This window comes from Peromyscus eremicus, chromosome 8a (assembly GCF_949786415.1).
Source record: "Peromyscus eremicus chromosome 8a, PerEre_H2_v1, whole genome shotgun sequence".
In the NCBI taxonomy this organism is placed as follows: domain Eukaryota; kingdom Metazoa; phylum Chordata; class Mammalia; order Rodentia; family Cricetidae; genus Peromyscus; species Peromyscus eremicus.
This window is the reverse complement of record NC_081423.1, coordinates 63,675,590-63,695,034: the sequence shown is the minus strand read 5'-3', so window position 1 is coordinate 63,695,034 and position 19,445 is coordinate 63,675,590. Positions and strand designations below refer to the sequence as shown.

Here is a 19,445-nt window from a genome sequence, read left to right as displayed (position 1 = left end):
AAAAAAAAAAAAAAAAAAAAGTAAATAAATGGAATTGACATTTTTGCAGGATAAACATTCAATACTGCCAATATTTTTAACTTAATAAATCATAAGGGAAATGGGATCTTATTATAAAGAGCAAGTAGAGACATGCACGTTACCACATGCCTGTAATCCCAGCAAAAGGGGGATGGGTAAAGCAGGAGGAGCCTGAACTTATGAGAACCTGTCTCAAAAAGAGGAGGTGGGAATTGGAACTGGAAAGATGGTTCAGTGGTTAAGAACACTTGCTGTTCTTGCAGAAGTCCCAGTATACACATGGTGACTTACACCATCCATAGTCATGCACACATATATACATACATACATACATGCAGGCTAAACACTGATATGCATAAAAGTAAATCTAAAAGAAGCAAGCAATGGAAAATTTCTAGGCTATTTAAAGATCACAGAAGGAGGATTTAACTGCAATTAATGACTGATGAGGGAAAAACAAACATTTTCTTCAACGGTGTGCCTACTGGTGAGGTGCTCATAGTCCTGTAAACAAACCCTCACCATTATCCTAACAGCAGCCTTAATGAAAAAGGCTCGCCGGGCGGTGGTGGCGCACGCCTTTAATCCCAGCACTCGGGAGGCAGAGCCAGGCGGATCTCTGTGAGTTCGAGGCCAGCCTGGGCTACCAAGTGAGTTCCAGGAAAGGCGCAAAGCTACACAGAGAAACCCTGTCTCGAAAAACCAAAAAAAAAAAAAAAAGAAAAAAAAAAAAGAAAAGAAAAGGGCTCGATTACAAAACAAGAACACCTAAGAGGAGAAGGGAAGCTAGCTGGGACAAGGAAAGAGATTAGCATGAGTAGAAGAGGGACAAGAAACAGTAACAGGAGGAGGTGAATACAACTGACATATATCATATACCTCACAACAATGTCATAACAAAACTCTATATACTAATAAAAACATTAAAATAATAATGAGAAACACTCCAGCTCCCAAAAATATTAACACTCATTTTCTTGACTTTTGTGTGTTTGTGTATAAAACATATATGTGGAAGCCAGGTCAACCTGTGGGAGTCCATTCTCTCTCTTTTCTCCTTGTAGATTGTCCTGTCTCTGCTCCCCAGCACTGGGATCAGAAGTGTGTGTCACCATGCCTAGCTTTTTACATGTGTTCTGGAGTTCATACACAGGTCCTCAAGTTGGCATGTCAAGCATTTTACTGAGAGAGCTATCTCCCTAGTCATCAAAACTAACCTTATAAAAGTTATATAGGGGCTGGAGAGATGGCTCAGCGGTTAAGAGCACTGGCTGCTCTTCAAGAGGTCCTGAGTTCAATTCCCAGAAACTACATGGTGGCTCACAACCATCCATAATGAGATCTGGTGCCCTCTTCTGGCCTGAAAGCACATATGTAGGCAGAACACTGTATACATAATAAATAAATAAATCTTTAATAAATAAATTTTAAAATAAATAAATAAAAGTTATATAATTCTGACTGGCAGTAGTGGTGCTTGGGAGGTAGAGGCAGGCAGATTTCTGTGAGTTCAAAGCCAGCCTGGTCTACAGAATGAATTCCAGGACAGCCAAGAACAGCTAAGGCTACACAGAAAAACCTTTTTTAAACAAACAAAACAAAAACAAAAACCAACAACAACAAAAGTTCTATAACTTAGTGAGTTGTTTGTTTTAGAATATTCACTAAGCTATACAACTTGCCACCACTAATTTCAGGCATTACTCTGTAGTTATCTGGCTTGTTTTTTTGAGACAGGGTCATTCAATGAGACGTGGGGCTGGCTCACAGGTTAGGATGGCTGACTGGCTAGTAAGCCTTGGGGAGTCTTCTGTCTCTGCCTCCCAGGCTTTTCACTTGAGTTCTGGGAATCAAACTCAGATCCCTGTGCACCCACAGCAAGCATTTTACCAACTGAGCCAGCCCCACTTGTGGACATTTGACCAAGTTTCATATCGTGTGGCCTTAAACTAGCTATAACCAAGGATGACTTTGAGCTGATCTTCCTGCCTGCTAAGACGTTAGGAATGATCCATTATGCCCAGCTCAATTTTTCAAATTTCAAAAAAGACTTCATGGCCTGTCACCAAACCTGAGTTCAATCCAGGATCCACGGGTTGGAAGAAGAGAACCAACTCCAGTTGTTCGCTGACCTCCACATGCACACCATGCTATTTGCATGTGCATGTGTGCATTCTCTAAATAAATAAATATGTAATAGAAATAAAATAGATTTTAAGTATCTACAAATAGTAATATAGGAGGGATGGAGAGATGGCTCAACAGTTAAGAGTATGCAATGCTCTTCCAGAGGATCCAAGTTCAGTTCCCAGGACCCACATCAGGCAGCTCAGAACCACCTGTAACTCCAGCTCCAAGGATCTAACACTTCCGACCTCCGCAGGTATGTGCAGATGTAGAAATGTTCACACAGACATATACACTTAAATATAAATAAATATTAACAAATAAAATATAAGCCAGGCGTGGTGGCACATGCTTGTAATCTCAGCACTGGGGAGGCAGAGGCAGGCAGATCTCTGTGAGTTTGAGGCCAGTCTGGTCTACAGAGGGAGTTCCAGGACAGCCAGGACTACACAGAGAAACCTTACCTTGAAAAACCAAATAAATAAATTAAATTAAATATAGTCATTACAAAAAAAATTAAACCTGAAATTTAATAAGGTATTATATATAAAGTAAAGAAACTAAAAAAAAAAAAAGAAATTGCCGGCGGTGGTGGCACATGCCTTTAATCCCAGCACTCGGGAGGCAGAGGCAGGTGGATTTCTGTGAGTTCAAGGCCAGCCTGGTCTATAGAGCAAGTTCTAGGAAAGGTGCAAAGCTACACAGAGAAACCCTGTCTGGAGGAAAAAATTAAATAAAAATAAAAAAACAAAAAGAAAAAAAAGAAATTTCAGCTACTATTTCAATGATGAGGCTTTTACTGCTCTAAACTGAAAGCTTTAAACTGATGTCTGTCCTGTAAATTTAAGACTAACCCCAGCTGACTGCCCAAAACTTTATTCCCAGTGATGCTAGGTAAATGCTAGCACTGAGCAAACTTCCATCCCAGTTTTTCAGAACTTTGAAACAGAACTTTACTGTGACAAATTTTATGAATGTAAACTACCTGAAATGCTTCTTAGACACAAGTACAATATGATTATTAACAATCAATAAGAATAACCAGATCCTGCCCCGGACTTCCCTTCTGGACCAGAGGTTAAAAAAAAAAAAAAAAGAACCAAGCCTGGAATATCATTTAGCTAGCTTAGATGTCTTATTAATTTCTACCAGTTTACTTACCCAAATGCAATGCTTCCTGGTACCTCTTAGTATCAAAATACAAAGACACCAGCCTTGCCTAGGAAAAAGAAAAGGCATTGCTTGAAGGGAACAGGGGGAAATCCAAAGAAAGAAATCAAAGAACGACAGTTACCAAACTATTACTGTTGAATATACATGTTCTGATGAGAACATGAAGTTGAACAAGTCAACTACGCCCAGTACTATTTCTTACTATGGCCAAATGACTGTTAACTATACCACACTGCTGCTTATTTCTATACTCAAACAGCAAAAGTGCCTTAAAACTTCAAGAAGAAATAAAAATAATTTAAGTTTAAATTTAGCCAGGCGTGGTGGTACATGCCTGTGATCCCAGCACTCAGGAGACAGAGGTAAGCAGATTTCTGAGTTCAAGGCCAGCCTGATCTACAGAGTGAGTTCCAGGACAGCCAGGGCTACACAGAGAAACCTTGTCTTGAAGGGGAAAAAAAAGAAAAATTTAGATCCAGGCACAGTAGCTAACATCTATAATCCCAGAATTTAAGAGACTGAGACAAGAAGTTTGCCAAATATCTGAAGCCATCCTGAGCTATAGAATAAGATGATGTCATTTTTAAAAAATAAATACTTCTACTAGGGACATTCCCATAAGTGGAAGCACTATCAACAATCTTCAGGTGACAGGGGGATACAGAGCTCCTCAAGATGCTTCCTCCATCAGGGTGGTACTTATCTTCACATCTTATCTATCTAAGGCTACAGATCTGAAGTCAGTGCTAAGGTGGGCACCTACCTCCAATGCTTGGCGTAAGAAAGTTCTTTTCTCTGATTTGGCCCATTCGATGCACTCTAAACATAGCTCAACCTGCAAGAGAGACAATATACGTGACTTGATGTCCACCTTCTTCCAATTAACCACACATTGGAAGTGGAAAGGCTTCAACTCCCTCCTTTCAGATTCCCCAGTTTGCTCTATTTACTGTCCATACCTCAACATTTTTTAAGATTCATTTATTTATTTATTTATTTATTTTATGTACACGAGTACTCTAGATAGAGTGTATGCCTTTATGCATCAGATCCCCACTAAAGATGGTTGTGAGCCACCATGTGGGTGCTGGGACTTGAACTTAGGACCTCTGGAAGACAAGCCAGTGCTCTTAACTGCTGAGCCATCTCTCCAGCTCCACATTTTTTTAAGAGCTGGTCCGTAATATGCTTGCCCACCATACTTCAACATTTAATATGGTTATACTGTGATGAAGAATCAACTTGGTTCTTAAAAATTATATTAGGCCCAGTACGGTGATATACACCTTCAGTCCCAACACTTGGGAAGAAGAGGCAAGCAGATCCCTATGAGTTCCAGGCCAGCCAATTTGGTCTACACAGTGAGTTCCACGTCAGCCAGGGATATGTAGTGAGACCCTGTCTCAAAAGAACAAAACAAAACAAACAAAAAAAGTGTTCTTTTGAAAAAGCTTTCTATGGGGTTGGGGATTTAGCTCAGTGGTAGAATGCTTGCCTAGCAATCACAGGGCCCTGGGTTCGGTCCTCAGCTCCGGGGGGAAAAAAAAAGAAAAAGCTTTCTCTTCTACCTTCCTAGTAGATATTCAGAATTCCAGCTGGGCGGTGGTGGCGCACGCCTTTAATCCCAGCACTCGGGAGGCAGAGCCAGGTGGATCTCTGTGAGTTCGAGGCCAGCCTGGGCTACCAAGTGAGTTCCAGGAAAGGCGCAAAGCTACACGGAGAAACCCTGTCTCAAAAAAAAAAAAAAAAAAAAAAAAAAAACCAGAATTCCTCAATACTCAATACATAGCCCTGGAATGTCTTTTTTTTTTTTAAAACATCATAGGTATCTTTAAAGTATAAATCTCTCCCTAAATAGTTGGAAAGAGTAAGGTAAAATATTGTGACTATGCTAGTAAAAAGAGGTGAAATTCCAAGCAAAAGAAAGCCTTGTTCCTGCCAGGCAGTGGTGGTACACACCTTTAATCCCAGCACTCAAGGAAGGGGCAGGCAAATCTCTGAGTTTAAGGCCAGCCTGTTCTACAGAGTTCCAGGACCGACAGAACTGTTACACAGAGAAACCCTGTCTAGAAAAGAACCAAACCACAAAACAACAAAGTCTTCTTCCGAACAGCTAGCTGTAAGGCTCCAAACATCTAGCTTGCTCTTTCTCACTAAGCACAACTAGCCAATTTATTATCACTCATACAGGAAAAACAGATACTGTAAAAGGGGAAAGCACAGAGTTGGCCTAACACATTTAAGAAAGCTCTGAATCCCCAGTTCTGCCTGCCACCCGAACAGTAATAAGATGTACAGAGTCACAAGACGTAGCATTCTGTATCAGAGAGCACATGCCGTTGGGTACTCACAACAATCTAGCTTTGACAGAACGCACCTGAAGAACTGCAGGTTTCCTATCACTTCAGTAGTAAGGTTTTCTTTTTTAAATTAAGGTTGCTAATCGGAACATAAGGTGATGAAATGAGAAACTGAACTTTCTGGAGAACTGCTAATGCAATGGGTTCTTATGTAAATTCAAAGTTCTCCTGAGAGATGCTGTAAGGGAAGTAATCCAACATGACAGGATCGACAAGCTCATTAAATAAACAAAAATAACATCAAGACAATTCACTAGAATGAGATCAATGAAACCTTCCTAACTCCTCATCACTGAAGCCCCCTGGTGGCTATCTAATTTCCAATGCTAAGCACAACTGACTTCCAACAACGGTAAAATGGAACAAAAACTAAACAAAAAACAAGCCAATCACAACCTTAAGAATTTTGTGTGGTGTCCTGAAAAGCCAAACTCAAGATATATTCATGATATGGATGAAGTGAATATGTGTGTGTGTACAGTGTATATATAGTCTATAGTATATATAGTATGCACTGTGTGTGTGTGTATGCTATATATAGTTATGTGATGTGTAGTGTGTGTGTGTGTGGTTTGGTTTGGTTTGGTTTTTTTGAGACAGGATTTCTCTTGTAGACCTGGCTTTCCTGGAACTCACGCTACAGACCAGGCAAACTGAAAATATTTTGTTGAAAATATCTTAAGTCATTTTATTAATGACTTATTAAGTTGAAAATTACTTGTGAGGCTAAGAAATGTCCATCAGTTTTAAGGCGGAGTACTTTTTCAAATTCACAAAATTAATGCTGAGAAATTGGTACATTCCTCTATACTATGTAGTACTTCAATAAATATCCGAAGGGCTAGAGAGATGGCTCGGTGGTTGAGAGCACTAGCTGCTCTTCTGGAGGACCCAGGTTCAATTCCTAGCACCCACATGGTAGCTCAGAACCAGCATAGGATCCAACACCCTATAGAGACATACATACATGAAGGCAAAACACCAATGCACATAAAAAATAAAAATAAAAAACCACTCTGAAATATCACTAAGCAAAAGAGGCAGTCAAGTCTACTCTTCATTTCCCTGATAATCCAGATGTTAAGTGATTTTCACAAGGTCATGTATCAGCTGCTAGGACCAGAAATTTCCCTACCTCCAGACTTCAGTTAAGGTCATTACAGACATTCTCCAAGAACAAGAATGTTTGCCTTTACAAATGAATTTGAAATCTATTTTCAATGACAGATTGTAAGGTTTGCTTTATCTATGATGATTAATTATGAAACCAGTGCCAGCCCCAGGCAAAAATTTAAAGGTCATGGAGCTTGCTACATAGTTATTTGGTCTGAGTGACTTAGTGTTTCCTTCCACCATGTAGATACCAAGGATCAAACTCAGGTCATCAGCCTTGGCAGCAAGCATCTTTACCCGATGAGCCATCTTGTTAGCCCTCCCCTCATATTCTTGATGAAAAGCTCTTTAACAAGTCTAGCTTTCTTAACAATACTCTCAAACTTCCACTTTGCCTCAGGCCTCAATACTACTACAACAGTGAGCCGTCTATGCCTTCCTTCTATCTTTTCACATCACCCAGAAAACTTTAAAGAAGCAAGAATAAACACTGCATCAATTTCCCCACAACAAAAACTTTTCAGTCACCTAGACAAAAAGGAAAGTGAGATATGCTCATAAATCCTTTAAATAAATTCATCTCTAGGGGGCTGGAGAGACAGCTCAGCGATTAAGAGACTATCTGTTCGTCTAAAGGACCCAGGTTCAACGTCCAGTACCCACATGGGAACTCACAACTGTCTAACTCCAGTCCCCACGGATCTGACAACCTCTTCTGGCCTCTGAGGACACTGTACCTGGTGCACAGAGTTACATATACACAAAATGTCCATACATTTAAAAAAAAAAAAACAAAAACAGCCAAGCATGGTGGTATACACCTTTAATCCCTGCATCTGGGAAACAGAGGCAGGAGGATCTCAGTGAGTTCAAGGCCAGCCTGGTAAACAAAGTGAGTTCCAGAACAGCCAGAGCTGCTACACAGAGAAACTCTGTCTTGGAAAACAAAAAACAAAAATACCAACTCATATCTTAATTCAAGAAAGTATTTTGGCCAGGTGGTGGTGGCACACGTCTTTAATCCCAGCACTCGGGAGGCAGAGCCAGGAGAATCTTTGTGAGTTCGAGTCTAGCGTGGTCTACAAAGTGAGATCCAGGACAGGCTCCAAAGCTACACAGAGAAATCCTGTCTCGGAAAAAAAAAAAAAAAAAAAAAAAAAAAAAAGAATTTTCTGAGCACCCAAGGTCTGACTGTACTAAAATTGTAATTCCTTTAAGACAAACTATTCCAGGGGCTAAAGGGACTAGACTGCTTAGCTGTTGAGAGCACTGGTAGCTCTTGCAGAGGACATGGGTTCGATTCCCAGCACCCATATGGCAGCTCACAATGGCCTTTAACTTCAATTCCAGTGATCCAACATTCTCTTCTGACCTCTTCAAGCATTGGACACACATGGTGCACATATATACATGCAGGCAAGGCACCTATACACATAAAATAAATCTAAAAAACAATTTTTTTAAGTAGTCATAGAATATGAAGTATACTGGAAATGAGGAAAGCCTTGAGTTACTACAGGTATAGAATAATTCCCGACTGAGACTGTATTAAAGATAAGGCAAAGGCATAATTGCCATATAATGTAAAATAATCATAAATATAACATATACAAAATACAGTGTGGGTCACTGAAAAAGTTAAGATCACACCAGCATTAATGTACAGGAAAAAATGTACAAGAAAATGAGGTTGAGACAGATTACAGAAGGAAAGGCACAGCATGAGGAGAAGACACTCTCAGCAAATCAGTGCTCAACAGCATTCAGAACAGGGAGGCTCATGCTGCTGTGGTATATTGTACTCCAGAAAACCATGCATTACCTACAGCTGACAGTGGAGAGCAACAGAAGGCTCAAGCAGGGGCAGAAGAGATACAACATTTTCAGAATGCTACTTGGTAAGGTATCTTTGAAAGTAAGCCAGGCAGTGGTGGTGCACACTAATCTCAGCACTCAGGAGACAGAGGCACACGGACCTCTGTGAGTTCAATGCTAGCCAATCAATATACAGTAAGACAGTCTCAAAAAAATCCACAAAACAAAATAAAAAGAAAATTAATATAAAGCCAAGTGGTGATGTATGCTCCTTTGATCCCAGCACTGGGCAGAGGCAGGTAGATCTCTGAGTTCAAGGCCAGCTTGGTCTACAGAGTAAGTTCCAAGACAGCCAGGACTACAGAGAAACCCTGTCTCAAAAAACAGGACATGGGTACATATACATATACTCACACAAAGTGGGGTTTTTCTAATAGCAAATAACCTTTAACCCACAAAACTATCAAAAAAATTCCAATCAATGGAATGAGACTTGGGATTTTTTTTGATAAAAGCTAAATTGCTCAATGTCAAAAAAGCCTTCAGCACTCGGGAGGCAGAGGCAGGTGGATCTCTGTGAGTTCGAGGCCAGCCTGGGCTACAGAGTGAGTTCCAGGAAAGGTGCAAAGCTACACAGAGAAACCCTGTCTCGAAAAACCAAAAAAAAAAAAAAAAAAAAAAAAAGCCTTTACCAAACACTGAAGTTACACACATATGAAAAGGACGAAATGCAGTCAGGCATGGTAGTACATGTAATTCCCGTACTTGGAAGGCTACAAGAGGATTTCAAGTTCCAGACCAGCCAGAGCTATGAGATCCTGACTCAAAAGGACAAATGAGCCAGACATGGGGTACACCTGTAATTCTAGCACTTGGAAGGCAGATGCAGGATCTCTATGGTTGTGAGCCCAGGCTGGTCTTCATAGCAAGTTCCAGACCAGTCAGGACTACATAGTGAGACATCTCTAAAAAGGACAAATTAATTATTTAACTAATTAATTTCCTAAAAGAATAACTTGCCTGAGAACTTCCTTTTACTCTAGGAAAAGGAAGAAGGTCATTAGTTGGAGAAAACAAACAACTGCAATGTATAAACACAGTTAAGAGAGCGCCTACCCAGACATGGAACCGTGTAACAAAAGCCAGTGAGTCCCACTGATCAAATAAATGAGAGCACCAAGTTATAAGCTGAGGATACTTCCACAAAGGATTAAAGGCACAGTGGTGCTCGACTTTAATCCTAGCACTCCAGAGGCAGAGGCAGGCAGATCTCTCTGAATCCCAGGCCATCTGATAGTCTGCATAGTGAGCTCCAGGCCGACCAAGGCTACATAAATAAGACTGTCTCAAAAAAAACTGAAGGGAAAAAAGGAGTAAAAGAGTGAACACTAACCAGGTGCGGTTCTACCCAGTCACCTGTGAGAGGGAGGAACAAATCTAAAGACTTCAGTGAGCAAAGAAACAGCCTCAGTAATGTTTAACCTGTCCAGTTCAAAGTAGCCTTTATTAGTCATTGGTCAGCCTGTTTTAAGGAGTCCTACTTCAGACACAAGATGAACTCATGAATACAAAGTTCAGTTTAGAAAACAAGTTAGGGCTTGATAAGATCAACATTTCTAAAAATTATGTTTTCTTTAATTCACCAAAATACGCATAAAACTTTGATTCAAAGGCATTTATCTAAAAAGTATCTACTTTTAACCTACCATCATAAACCACAAACAAGTAAATCTGAAGAATTCCCTACAAATGAAGCTTGCAGCTTGGCTTCCAAGAATCATCCCAGTGGGGCTGGAAAGATGGCTCAGTGGTCATGAGCACTTATTGTTCTTGCAGAGGACCTGAGTTCAGGTCCCAGCACTCACATGGTAGTTTACAACCATCCATAACACTAGTTCCAGGGTAACCAATGCCCTCTTCTAGCCCTCAAAGGTCACCAGACACACACATGGTACACATACACGCATGCAGACAAAACACTGATACACATAAAATAAGTCTAAAAAATAAAAAAGCATCATCGAAGCAAGAAACCAGAATTAACAAAATGTAATTCCTAAGTGGGATCAATCCATGTATCCTCGATTTCTGAAATCCCTCACTCCGACCAATATACTACTGTGGACTTTTGTTTTTACCTGCATGCCCACCTAAGATAAAGCAGACAATCAGACATATAGCCAACTGGCAATTCCGGCCCCTGACTTGATATATTATCATACATATTATATAGTATCTGCCTTCCCTTTTAAAATACAAGCCTCATGAGAGTATTAATGCGTTTTTCCAACTGTATCCCTACTGGCTACAGGACTACTATAAACACTCGGTAAACACTAGTTCCAGAAATGATCTATTTTGAACAGCTCAAAGTCCAGTTTAAACTTGTAAGTAACATGTATAGAAACATCAGTCACTTCCCAACACATGAAACAAACACAACAGATGGATGTTCACCCCTTAATAAAGGCACATAAGCCACACAAAACATGACAAGAAAAGGATGCCACAAGCTTAACTGGTACTCATAAGAAACTTTGTGACACAGATGAAAGGTACCACAGACACAGAAAACATTACAAAGGTGTGGCAATACAATACCTCAAAGACAAGAATCAGTTTGTGACCCTGATGTAATGAGGATTCCAGGGACCACTGACAATCTCCACTTACAAAGCAAAGCATGGAACAGACTCAAAGTATCAAATGCCCTGTAACAAAGAGAAACTGACATGATAAGTCCTGAGCGTCCTCCCAGCTGTCCCTTCCACACAGTACCACAGTGAAGTAGGCATCTTTCACTGAAACACTTTTTCCATATCATCTACTTCCTCTCATTATTATAACTTACCTCCTGCCCTGTAGCTGCTTCCATATCAAGAAACAGATCAAGAAGAGATCGGACCAGGCGAGCTGCTTTAGCCTTACTGATAGAATTCAAGAAAGGTCGTACATACTTCAGGAGTCCTCCAAGCTCTGTATGGGTGGCAATTTAGAAAATAAAATGTAAATTTTAATATTAGAAACAAAATGTTCACTTTTTTTTAAAGTAATTTATTTTTATTTTATTTGCATTGGTGCTTTGCCTGCATCTATGTCTATGTGAGGGTGTCAGATCTTGGAGTTAGAGACAGTTGTTAGCTGCCATGTGGGTGCTCTGGGGATTGAACCCAGGTCCTCTGGAAGAGCAGCCAGTGCTCTTTACCACTGAGCCATCTCTCCAGCCCCCAAAATGTTCATTTAAAAAAACTAAGCCTCAGCGGGTAAAGGTGCTTGCTATCAAGTCTGATGACCCATCTTAGCCCCCTGGAACCAAACAGTGTAGACACCCAACTCCTACAAGTTGTCTTTTAAGTTCCACAAAAGTCCATGGCATGCATGGACTCCCCACATATACACAAATAAATGCATTAATAAATAAAATATTTGGGAAAAAAAACTGAGCAACTGTAACAAAAAACACACCTGGTTTCAGTGTAATGAAACACATTAGAGGTTTTAACAATATTGTCCAGCAAAGCCAGGTGTGGTAGATCACATCTATAATCCTAGCACTTGGGAGGCTGAGGCAGAAGAATTACCTTGACTCTGAGGTCAGCCTCATAATGAGTTCTAAGTCAACCTGGGCTACAGGGTGAGACCTTGTCTTAAATTTTTTCTTTTTTTTTAACTAGGCAATGATGGTGCATGCCTTTAATCCCAACACTTGGGAGGCAGAGGCAGGCAGATCTCTGTGAGTTCCAGGACAGCCAGCACTACACAGAGAAACCATGTCCTGAAAAGGGGGGAAAAAAAAAAAAACAAAACTTTTAAATCACAGCAGGTAATGGAATACCAACAATATTGTTACATACCAAAGTTGTATTCCATTCCCACTTATTTACTGGATCACTTGTGGGAAACTCCCATCTATGCCTCATTTATCCATTTTAATCAAAGATACACAGTAAAGTTCTTCTGGCCTCACAGAACAGTTCTACAGAACATGAAATATGCTGTGCACCTGCCCACCGTGGACAAAATCACCTGCTCACAACCAGCAAATATCAAGTCACAAAAGTAATGTTTTTAACTCCAAATCCATGCCCTGGCTGCTTCCCTAAGACAGAGGTTTCCAACTCCAGCTCCCGCTCCCCTCTGCTTTCCAAATGCCAAGACTAAAGGCATGCACCACCACACCTGGCTTAAAGATTTATCTTTATTGTTTTTAATTATGCTTATGTGCACCTGCAAATGTCCTTAGAAGTCAAAGATCAGAGGACTCAAGATGCCCCTAGAGCTAGAGTTACAGGTAAGCCACTCAATGTGGGTGTTGGGAATCAAACTTGGGTCTTCTGAAAGAATAACAAGTGTTCTTTACTGAGCCATCTCTCCAACCCCTAGACAATGTTTTAACTAAACAAGAAGTATTTTGGGAATGTAGGTTGAAGATGCCTTAGTGTCAGTGTCTCTTTAATATTCTCTAATTGTAGACTCATCCTCCTGAGAACTCTAATTCAGGGCAAGCAAACTTTGCCCTCCTGAAAATGCAAATTCAGCGTCCTTGAAACCCTCATCTGCCTGAATTCAGAGGGTGTATAGAACTACAAGAGGTGCTAAAGGGAAGCTACAGAGATTGAGAACGTTCACTCATCACTCCCCAGGACTGAGCTTTGACTTCCAGTGTCTGAACTTCTTCCCATTCCACTCTCATTTATGCTCATACACTCAGTATAAGCTTGCTTTCAAGCTGCCTTTATGCCAGAAGCCCATCCAAGATGTCTTTCTAATGTACATAAATTCTATGTAGCCCTTGGAGGCCCAGCTAAGGAACTACTGAGTCTTCCATAATAACTCCAGTTGACACTGATTTTTTTCTCTCATCAAATTCCTCTTTGTGCCCTTTCTCTCTCCTTCCTATCTACCATGAATTGAACACTTCTGTTCCATCTTATACCCTCCCACTACAATGACTGAAAGCTCTGGAACCACTGGCAACAGAAATCCTTCTTGTCTTAAGAAAAAAATCCTAGCCTGCTATTGTGTGCTATAAATCCAGAACTCACAAGGCTAGGGCAGTAGGATCACAATGAGTAAGTTCAAGGGCTATATAGTAACTTTGACATAGCCTGGGCTACAGAGAGATATCCTGTCTCAAAAGAACAAAACAGACATGAAATCCTGTCTCAATAAAACAAAAGACACACACACAAAACATTTTTTTTTTGAGACGGGTGTCTCTGTGTAACAGTCCTGGCTGTCCTAGAACTTATTTTGTAGACCAGGCTGGCCTCAAACTCAGAGATCCGCCTGCCTCTGCCTCCCAGGTGCTGAGATTAAAGATGTACACAACCGGCTGGGCGGTGGTGGTGCACGCCTTTAATCCCAGCACTGGGAGGCAGAGCCAGGCCAGCCTGGGCTACAGAGTGAAATCCAGGAAAGGCGCAAAGCTACACAAAGAAACTCTGTCTCAAAAAAAAAAACAAAAACAAAAACAAAAAAAAAGAAAACTGAACATTAAGGGAAAAGACATATTTTCAAAGCTAAAAGTCAACAGAAGTCTATCAAATAATTAATTGCAAAGATAGGTAAATTAATACAACAGGTTCCAAGAGCTCCTTAGGATTTCTGTTCTGTGAATACCGACCCATAAGGATAAAACTGTCCTAGAAAACAGTAAGCAGACTAAAAGAGCTTTCGAAAACTATTATATTTCACCTATTAAATTCCAGCAAGTGGCCAGGTGTAGTAGCACACGCCTTTAATCCCAGCACTTAAGAGGCAGAGACAGGCAGATCTCTGTGACTTGAAGGCCAGCCTAGTCTACAGAGTGAGTTTCAGGACAACAAAAGCTACATAGAGAAACCCTGTTCATCCTCCCACCCCCACCCCCCAAAAAATCCAACAAGTGAAGCAGTGTATTCCCTAACTAATCACGTGTTAGAGAGAGCAAAAATGGAGAAGCATGAAATTTCAGTAACCTCATTAGAGAAAAATCACTGAAACACTCACTGTATATACTAGATACAAGGTTGTTTTGGTTGGTGTTTTTGTTGTTGTTGTTTTGTTTTTTTGATTTTTTGGGTTTTGTTTTGTTTTGTTTGTTTTGTTTGTTTTGTTTTTTTTGAGAGAGGATCTCACTATACAGCCCTGATTGTCCTGGAACTCACTATGTAGACCAGGCTGGTCTCAAACTCACAGAAATCAGCCTGCCTCTGCCTCCGAAGTGCTGAGATAACAAGCATGCACCATCCACATCTTTACTTCACTTTCTACTGATTAAGCCAGTAATTAAAAAGATAAATCATTAATTGCAAAAGATCTTAGTTTATAAGTTCAAGACACTTTGTTATACCGACTCTACCATTCTCTTTGCTTATCACATAAATTGAAAGTAACTCATGAAGTGACTTACCAGAACTCCCTTCACTCTAATCAAATAAATTCTAAATTCAACTTAACTTCTTTTATGGTTTATGTTATGTATATGAATATATGTCTGTGTACCATGTGCACGCCTGGTGTCCTCAGAGGTCAGAAAAGGGCACCAGATCCCCTGAGACTACAGTTACAGATAGTTATGAGACACCATGTGAGTGCTGGGAACCGAATCCAGATCCTCTACAAAAACAATAAGTGCTCTTAAGCCCTGAGCCATCTCTCCAGCCCCTCTAAGTTCACTTTAAGTGACAAAAATTACCCATTTTAAGTTTCATTTTATTGGTCAAAGGCCCTTTCTAGTTAACAGGACTCTCCTTATTTCAAGAACTATCATCTCAAGCTCAGCCAGCCAATGGTTCAGTTACCATGAAGATGTCTGAACAACAACATACAGCAGTCCCAGGCACCAAGAAGTCTTAGGAAGCCACTATTTTATGTCTTACTCATTCTGCATCAGAAAAAGTGAGTCACTTGGATACAAAATCCATAGCCATTTTTTTAAATGAAGAGCCTAAAGTCACTCTCTTTAAATATACCAGAGCTAGTCAATGAAATTGCTGAAGACTGCTGCCCATATATAATGAAATAGTGATAATTCAAAAATAAGAAACAAATCACAAATTACTATATCCCAACAACAACAGGACTTTCCCCTCACTTTACTGTTACAAAACTAAAGAACAACAAGTTGTCAGGCAAATAAAACTGAATAATGCCACAAATGAATTGGGTGTTAGGTGTAGTCCGGTGTTTTAAGAGAAACTCCATCTGGTGTTTCAAAAGCATTATAGGTACAATCCGTTTGTAAAACTTACCAGCAGCTTGTCCAGTCTTCGCCAGGAGAGACCCCAGTTCAAGGATGCTCTGCTCTTTGACCTGGACTGCCTCCTCATCATTTTCCTGAATGTCACGTTTCACTGAGAAAAGAAAATGAACTCTTAAAATTATGATTAAAAAAAAAAATGAAGGGGAAAATTTCCTCTTATAAGACCCATTATGAACCCTAGCCTATTTCCCAAATGAAACTACCAAACAAATAAGAGCTAAGAAAGTAAAATGACCAAATATCTATAGGACATGCATCATAGTAATAATACACAAATAGATTCCATGCTAGGAGGTAGTGGCACACACCAGCACTCGGGAGGCAGAGCCAGGCGGATCTCTGTGAGTTCCAGGCCAGCCTGGGCTACAGAGTAAGTTCCAGGAAAGGCACAAAGCTACACAGAGAAACCCTGTCTTGGAAGGAAAAAAAAAAAAAAAAAAAAGAGTCCTTTTCAAGTGAGCCTTTTTAATCAATCCCTTAGAATCTACCTCACCTAGACACTGAAATTTCTGCTGTTCTTGCTTAAAGTAAAACTAAAGCAAATCCTTTCCAATTATGGTGATGAGCCCCACGCTAGACACTATGTTGCATGCTTTTTTAAATGCCGTGCATTTACCTATCACAAACTAAAATCAAATTATAAAGTTATTGATGACTATAAACCAAGTCTTTCAATAAACTTTTAAGTCTATAGAAAGCTTTAGCTAAAGGATGTATTTATTAGGAATAAACAATTCTATAAAGCAATTCTAGACAAATCCCTATCAAAGCTTCGGTGATGTTCAACAGTTACACTTAGGAGAGACTGCTGCCTCATAATGGATTCAGGTCCTGTTAAAATAACTTTCTGTCTGTCCCACTTTCAACTGTTAATAATTATTCAGCCACTTGAACCTCAGACAGCCTCTCCAAAGTCTGTAGTGCTTATTTTGGTGATCATCACTAGTTACCACTGCTCTTATAAACCATCATGACTTGACAAAAACCAAGATTCTGATACTTCATGATGGAGTCCAGAAAAAGTGAGGCTGTCACCCATCATGACTCAAGCTAGCTCTAACAGGGAGCTTGCTGGGGACTCTCCTGTAGTGTGGTGAGCAACCAAGAAATACTCTAATGGCAACGTTTATCAGTAATTTCTACTTTCTGAAAGGCAAACAAATTAAGCACTAGGCACAAAAACAGTTAAAACTCATGCTCCTCAGATTACTTCTAAATATTAGCGTGTGCTCACAGAAAAATACCTACGTAACAACAACTGGATGGCTCTGGTACTCTGTTCTAAAACTGATTTAGGATCAGAACTTTGAAAAGCATTAGCTCAACATTATTCCTTCAAAACACACCGTGAGCATCATCCCCTCTTCTTTTCTAGTCCCCCAAAGATAAAGTCATCAAGCTCTTGTTACTGTCCTTTCTCTGTGCAAGTGTTGAGAACTGAAATTCAACAGACTCAGTAAGTCAACATAAGCACCAACATCCTGGAAGTCCTATATACAAGTGCATTCACTAACTACTTGTTGAGCCAATCCGAATCAGGATACAATTAAAAGACCACATTATCACAAGCTCCTCATGCCCTAACTGAACCCTTCAGGACTGAATATTAAAAAAAAAAAAAAAAAAAAAAAAGTCTTCTCTGCCATTATCCATTTATTCCTGTTCACACCTGAATCCCAGTAGAAGGCGACCGGCTGAAGGCTCCTATATCAACTTTCCTGTTGCCCTCAGGTTTAAGACAATCACACTACGATGCTAAAATTTTCTTTTTCTCCAACAATGTGGAGCTGGCCGGTTCCAAAGAGTTCCCAGAACAACAGACAACTAACTCTGAACTAACTTCAACCCCTACTGGGGAGAATTAGTCACCTCCTCTGTCCCGGCGGTCCCACCCCGACACTTCGCCTCCTCACAGTCTACACCGGACAGAAGACCGTCTTGGCCACCTCCACCAAATGCCAATCTGAGGTGTGTGGCACCCCTCAACTCCCCACACCCAGAAGTGGTCCTCTTCTGCTGGAACCTGCTGCTCAGGGCTGGGGGTAAGCAGCAGCTCCCAGCGTCGCGTCCCGTCCCGCGGAAGAAAACTCCAAGAGAAGCGCTCGCGCTCCGCTCCCACCCGGAGCAACCTGTGCTGATAACAACGGCGGGAAGTGCCAGTCCCGAGCGACTGTCGCCCAGGCCTTTCAAGAACACACTTCTGCGACCAGTGTGTAACCAGCAGTGGCTCTCAGCCCCGGGCCAGCTCGCGCGGGCCACAACCCGGGACCCTTAAGGGTAGTGAACCCGGCCCGGCCCTCTCTCCACGCTGCGCGGCGCCCACCGTGAGTCAGCAGCCAGCAGGTGGACGCGCGGGCTGCCTCGGGGCTTCCCGCCCGACTGGAAGCCAGAGGGCTCCCGGGGGCCCCGAGCGGCCTGCGCCCCCGGCCCGGCCCCCCTCACACACAGTGAGTCAGCAGCACCATAGCCGGCTAGCCCGGCCCCTCTCCGCTGCCTCCGACCGACACAGGCCGCGCCGAGCCGGCGGGGCCGCGGGGACGGCGCCAGGACCTTTACCGATGGAGTGGAGGATGTCGATGGAGGCCTCCCGGTCGGTGCTGAGGAGAGACTGAGCTCTCTGGAACTCTACCACCGCTGCGGCCGCCATCTTACCGCTCTCACACCGTCCCCGGCCGCGGCCGCCGACGCCGGAAACACACACCCGGAAGGCCCGCCCTCGCTTCCCTCCCCCCCCCCCGAGACTCCCGCCTCCTTTCCCAGAGCACCCCGGGAGTTGTAGTCTCTCTGCCGGGCGGGTGAATCAGGAGCGTCCCGCCAGTGGCATGCGAGCTCCCCAGCACCATCTTGCGGCCAGCTCTGAAGAGACAAGACCGAAGTTAGTCCCCACCTCCGCAAAAGAGGCTCAGTATTCCAGCGAAGCTGCTTGGCTATCTTTATAGTATTCACGTTCAACCAGTCATTCGTAGCGATAGATGACCTTTCAAATTGCCTGTTGTGTGGCAGGGAATAGCACCGTTCAGGTTCAAGTATCTTGCAGAAAGGACGCATATACACACACTCCCTTCCAGTGCTAATGAAATCACCAGTGTCACAGTACACTTTCTTTTCCAAATTACCATTCCAACTTCGGACAGAGCTTCACATTAAGAACTGAAAATGATCTTTGACCCACTCATTCAATCTAAATAGGTCTTGAGATTCACACAGATGACTCACCCCAGCTTCCCAGCTCAACAATAGAACAAATTTTTCCTCCCGTATCTCTTAATTCCTTCAATTGTAATCGGATATCTGTGAAGATATCAAGGAAAGGAAAAAGGCATACTTTATGTGACCACTAAGATTTAACCTAAGGATGTTGCTAAAACAATACAGAGAGGTGACAATCCAGACGTGAAGTAGTTGTGCTATAAAAGAAACTGTAAATAGGACCAACATTGCACTCCTCTGTGACTGGATTATTCATTCTTCATATCTGTCTCCTTTTATCTGTCAATGATCCATGAAGAAGATATTCAATTCTTTAATAGCTAAAGAAACTGAAGGGAATAAGGGATTTGGTGATGCTATAATAGTAACTGACAGCTGAG

At 41.6% G+C, this 19,445-nt stretch overlaps 1 protein-coding gene across 1 annotated transcript in view; it reads right to left on the bottom strand.

Moving 5' to 3' along the window:
* The window catches only part of Psmd11 (proteasome 26S subunit, non-ATPase 11), a 38,373-nt gene extending 19,819 nt beyond the window's left edge, over positions 1 to 18,554 (bottom strand). Inside the window, exons 1-5 of the mRNA XM_059271331.1 lie at positions 18,412 to 18,554; positions 15,845 to 15,946; positions 11,461 to 11,585; positions 4,085 to 4,156; positions 3,310 to 3,367 (exon numbers count right to left, since the gene is read on the bottom strand). Coding sequence (XP_059127314.1) covers positions 3,310 to 3,367; positions 4,085 to 4,156; positions 11,461 to 11,585; positions 15,845 to 15,946; positions 18,412 to 18,502 — 448 coding nt within the window. The 5' untranslated portion in view covers positions 18,503 to 18,554. The remainder of the gene's footprint in view (positions 1 to 3,309; positions 3,368 to 4,084; positions 4,157 to 11,460; positions 11,586 to 15,844; positions 15,947 to 18,411) is intronic.
* Positions 18,555 to 19,445: the final 891 nt, after the last annotated feature.